Source organism: Chelonoidis abingdonii, chromosome 4, assembly GCF_003597395.2.
Source record: "Chelonoidis abingdonii isolate Lonesome George chromosome 4, CheloAbing_2.0, whole genome shotgun sequence".
In the NCBI taxonomy this organism is placed as follows: Eukaryota; Metazoa; Chordata; order Testudines; family Testudinidae; genus Chelonoidis; species Chelonoidis abingdonii.
In genome coordinates, this window is record NC_133772.1 from 71,507,184 (window position 1) to 71,512,675 (window position 5,492).

General features: G+C 39.6%; 1 protein-coding gene across 1 annotated transcript; it reads left to right on the forward strand.

The window, feature by feature from the left end:
* The first annotated feature begins 127 nt into the window (after positions 1-127).
* Positions 128-3,247, forward strand: RAG1 (recombination activating 1). Its single transcript, XM_032805078.2, has one exon. It carries the CDS (start codon positions 128-130, stop codon positions 3,245-3,247), a length of 3,120 nt encoding a protein of 1,039 aa, XP_032660969.2.
* The last annotated feature ends 2,245 nt before the right edge of the window (positions 3,248-5,492 follow it).

Sequence of the window (5,492 nt, forward strand, 5' to 3'; positions counted from 1 at the left end):
AAATCCACATGCTTCACACATTTGCACTATTGTTCATTTTGGAATATTTCACTTACCTACAGTGCTCTCTTTCTCCCCCTCAGGTGATCCAGTTCCCACCAGAATGGATGTGCTGACATCACCAAGCATGGGTCTGCACACCATGCCGGAAGAAATCCAGCACCCATATACTAAATTTTCTGAATGGAAGTTCAAGCTTTTTAAAGTGAGATCATTTGAAAAGGCACCTTCTGGAGACAACCAAGTTGCAAATAAAGAGAAAGCAGAGAAGGTGGCCTCTTTGGACAAAGGCACTATAATGCAGATGGATGTGGCAGTTCCAGTGGCAGAAAAGCCACTTCTGGCAGATATAGACTTAAATCACAATAAGCAGGCTCTCGACAAAGATGCTGACAACCTGAAAATGCAAGAGAATGCAGCTCATCAAGCAAACCTGCAGCAGCTCTGCCGCATCTGTGGAGTTTCATTTAAAACTGATCGCTACAAGAGAAGTCATCCTGTGCATGGACCAGTGGACAGTGAAACTCAGGGACTTCTGAGAAAGAAAGAGAAAAGAGCAACATCTTGGCCAGATCTTATTGCCAAAGTTTTTAAGATTGACGTGCGAGGAGATATCGACACAATCCACCCAACTCGGTTTTGTCATAACTGCTGGAGCATCATCCACAGAAAGTTCAGCAACGCCCCATGTGAAGTGTATTTCCCGAGGAACAGCACCATGGATTGGAAGTCCCACTCCCCAAACTGCACTGTTTGTTATACTGCTCATCGTGGGGTTAAGAGAAAGAACCAGCCATCCAATTTACAGCTGGGCAAAAGGCTCAAGATCATTGCAGAATGTGCCAGAAAAACTAAAAGTGTAAAAAAACAAGTACAGGTGAACAACAAAAATCTTATGAAAAAGATTGCTAACTGTAAGAAGATACATCTTAGCACCAAACTTCTTGCAGTTGACTACCCTGCAGATTTCATTAAGTCCATCTCTTGCCAGGTCTGTGAGCATATTCTGGCAGATCCAGTGGAGACGACATGTAGCCACTTATTCTGCAAAACTTGCATTCTTAAGTGCCTCAAAGTTATGGGCAGCTATTGTCCCTCCTGCCGATACCCTTGCTTCCCTACTGACCTGGTGAGTCCAGTGAAATCCTTTCTGAACATCCTCAATTCCCTGGCTGTGCGATGCCCAGTGAAAGAATGTGATGAGGAGGTTTTGCTGGGCAAATACTGCCATCATCTGTCCACCCACAAAGAGGTGAAAAAGAAAGAGATTTACACACACGTAAATAAAGGCGGCCGACCGAGGCAACACTTACTCTCATTGACCCGGAGAGCACAAAAGCATCGTCTGAGAGAACTCAAGCTTCAAGTCAAAGCTTTTGCTGAGAAAGAAGAAGGAGGTGATATAAAGGCTGTGTGCCTAACTTTGTTCCTGCTGGCTCTGAGAGCAAGAAATGAACACAGACAAGCAGATGAGTTGGAAGCTATAATGCAAGGGAAGGGATCAGGGCTTCACCCAGCTGTTTGCCTGGCAATCCGAGTCAACACCTTTCTCAGCTGTAGCCAGTACCATAAAATGTACAGAACTGTAAAAGCTATAAGTGGGAGACAGATCTTCCAGCCATTGCATGCTCTCCGCACTGCTGAGAAGGCACTTTTGCCAGGTTATCATCCATTTGAGTGGAAACCCCCTTTGAAAAATGTGTCCACTAATACAGAAGTGGGAATTATAGATGGGCTGTCAGGGCTGCCACATTCAGTTGATGACTACCCGGTAGACACAATTGCCAAGAGGTTTCGATATGATGCAGCCTTGGTTTCTGCCTTAATGGACCTGGAGGAAGACATTTTGGAAGGCATGAAAGCACAAGACCTGGATGACTATTTGAATGGCCCCTTCACTGTGGTGGTGAAGGAGTCTTGTGATGGGATGGGAGATGTCAGTGAGAAGCATGGAAGTGGACCAGCTGTCCCTGAGAAGGCAGTTCGATTTTCTTTCACCCTCATGAACATCAGTATAGCTCATGGTAATGAAAATATAAGGATCTTTGAAGAAGTCAAGCCCAATTCAGAGCTGTGTTGCAAGCCCTTGTGCCTTATGCTAGCCGATGAATCAGACCATGAGACTCTGACAGCTATCCTGAGCCCTGTCATAGCAGAAAGAGAGACCATGAAAAGCAGCATTTTGCTTCTTGAAATGGGAGGCATCCTCAGAACATTCAAATTCATCTTTAGGGGTACAGGTTATGATGAGAAACTTGTCCGTGAAGTGGAAGGTCTTGAAGCCTCAGGCTCTACTTACATCTGCACTCTTTGTGATGCAACTCGCCTGGAAGCCTCTCAGAACTTGGTCCTCCACTCCATAACAAGAAATCATGCTGAAAACCTGGAGCGGTATGAGGTATGGAGGTCTAACCCATATAATGAATCTGTTGATGAGTTACGTGACAGAGTGAAGGGTGTTTCTGCCAAACCTTTCATTGAGACTGTTCCTTCCATAGATGCACTGCATTGTGACATTGGCAATGCGGCTGAGTTCTACAAGATATTCCAGTTTGAGATAGGTGAGGTGTATAAGAACCCTGACATATCTAAAGAAGAGAGGAAGAGGTGGCAGTCGACTCTTGACAAGCACCTTAGGAAGAAGATGAACCTGAAGCCCATAATGAGGATGAATGGAAACTTTGCTAGAAAGCTTATGACCAAAGAGACAGTGGAAGCAGTATGTGAATTAATAAAGTGTGAGGAAAGGCAGGAAGCCCTAAGAGAACTGATGGACCTTTACCTTAAGATGAAACCAGTGTGGAGGTCTTCATGCCCAGCCAAAGAGTGCCCAGAATTGCTGTGTCAGTATAGCTTCAACTCACAACGTTTTGCTGAGCTGCTGTCCACAAAGTTCAAGTACAGATATGAGGGCAAGATTACAAATTACTTTCACAAAACTCTTGCTCATGTTCCTGAAATTATTGAAAGAGATGGCTCCATTGGTGCCTGGGCAAGTGAAGGGAATGAGTCTGGGAACAAATTATTTAGGCGTTTCCGAAAAATGAATGCCAGGCAGTCAAAATGCTATGAAATGGAGGATGTCTTGAAGCACCACTGGCTGTATACCTCTAAGTACCTGCAGAAGTTCATGAATGCCCATAATACATTGAAAAGCCAGGGCTTCACAATCGATCCAGGCCAGAGTTTAGAAGACTCTCTGGCATTGGAAGACACTTTAGAAATGACTGATTCTATGGAATTCTAAACATAATGATCATTTGAATTGGGTTTGCAATTAAGTCTTCCTAGACGGGGTGCAGTAAGGCCCGCAAATATCACTTTTACACTGAGTGTTAAAGGGAATCTGTCCCTGCTCAGAGGAGTTTGGTAAACATCTGGATGGTAGTTTCCAGAAAATGGTAATACAGAGTAACTGGTTGGTGTCATTTTCCAGCCATTTTGTGAGGTAAAAGTGGAAAGAAAGGTGGTCAATTTATTTTGGTCTCAGATTACTGTTTAATAAATAGCCAAAGTGACCCTAAGTTTTTATACTATGTGATGTATGTGAAATAAAGAGGATTCAGAAGAGAGTTGCAAAGAAAGTGAGGATGTTTTTTTCTTCTGTTTGCATCATTGCATTTTACTTGCTATTTAAGAATAGTTTTTCTTCTTTTAAATTGATGGTCTCTCATTTCTTAAAACATGGAGACATTTAGACAACCATTCTGAAGTACACAGTCAGTATTTTTTGTATAACACATTGATTCAAAGGTTGACCTCACCAACAGTTTAAAATATTATTATTTTATTTAACATTTATATTGTGGTAGTGCCTAGAAACCAATCAGGTTTGGGGCTCATTGTGCTAAGTACTGTACAAGCACAGAGAAAAATTAGTCAGCATTTTAAAATAATAATTATAACCTAGTCAAATTGTTCTATAATGCAAGCTTGTGCATAAGCTTTGAAATCAGACCTTAAAATGAAATATTTTTTGTCTTTGTACATTGTATACTTTCAAGCTTTGCTACAAACCTTGCTAACAGCTGGCACCTACAAGGAATTTTGTTCAATAGGCAAACTGTACTTCCAAGATTAGATCCTAAATGGTGTATATGATCTTAGTTCCACTGGATGAAATCCAGTGAAGACAATGTCACAATTCATATTGACTTCCAGATGCAGAATTTCCCCTATTGATCTTAATGAAGCAACACATACACAGCAGCCAAGGATCTGGCCTGTAGAGATTCCTCAGTTCTGTATATTGATTGCTGTTATGCTCTTCTGTAGGGTATATTTCACAGACTAAGGGAACCTTTTATTGTGTTCCAGTCCTGGCTCTAATATAGACACTGCTGTCTGGAGCATGTCATTTAATTTCTCTGCCTCAGTTTCCATGCCTATAAAATGGAAATAGTTTTTACCTATCTCACAGGTATGTTGTGAGAATTATTTAGTCAATAATGGTGAACTGCTTTGAAAATGAAATAGCTATTTAAATGCTAAGCATTATTACCTCAATATTTAGAAAGCTCATAAGAACAGTTTACATTGTACTAGGGGCATCATTAAAATGGTGGCAATTTTCTTGTACAGTGATATTGATAGATGCCTTATATACATAATAGAAATACATAATTTAGCACAGCAAACTTGACTCTTACAGGTGATAAACATCCAGTCTGTAATATTGACCATGGGTAAATGATTTTAACATATTTGTTGAATATTTATTAAAAAATGTTGTGAAATTTGGCAACCAAATTATTCCTGAACATACTAATTGAATTAATAGCATAGTTTTATGACCCTGATGTAGCAAAGCACTAAAGCACATGCTTTTAAGTATGTGAATTGTCCCATTAAATTCAGTATGACTACTCAGATGCTTAAAGTTAATCCCGTGCTTAAGTGCTGTGCTGGTTGGGGTTCAAATTTAAATTACAAAATTAATCCAATTTTTTTTTCAGGAAATATAATTCAAAAGTACCTAAATGACTGGGAGTTTTGCTCCTAAACACTTACGCACTTTTGAAAATTCCACAATGATTAGCTCAGGTATTTTGATATTTGGAGAATTATACATGACACAGGATTAAATGCACAAATAACTACTGCACATGTGTTTTTTTTAAAGCAATTCAATTCTGCTTTTATTTTCTGTTTTGATATTGCATTTGGCTCATTGGCAATTAAACTGTAATGAGCTAATTGTTTTTATCTTCTGTAGTAGTTTTTAGTTGTGATTATATACTGTATCTTTTAGAGTTTGGTATTTACCATTTATAGACAATTTATAGGGAGAATTAAGTGCTAGTAATTCCTAAATATATTTTAGTGTTATTCTGACTGATTATTTTGATTTTATTGGATGCAATATCTACTTCTCATAAAAGAGTTTTATAATTTAGATTTCACACTTCATATCGTTTCCTTAAACAAACTTTAAGCATTACATCAGGATTGCCAATATTTAATACAAGGTTTTTTGGAACTTACATGCTTCC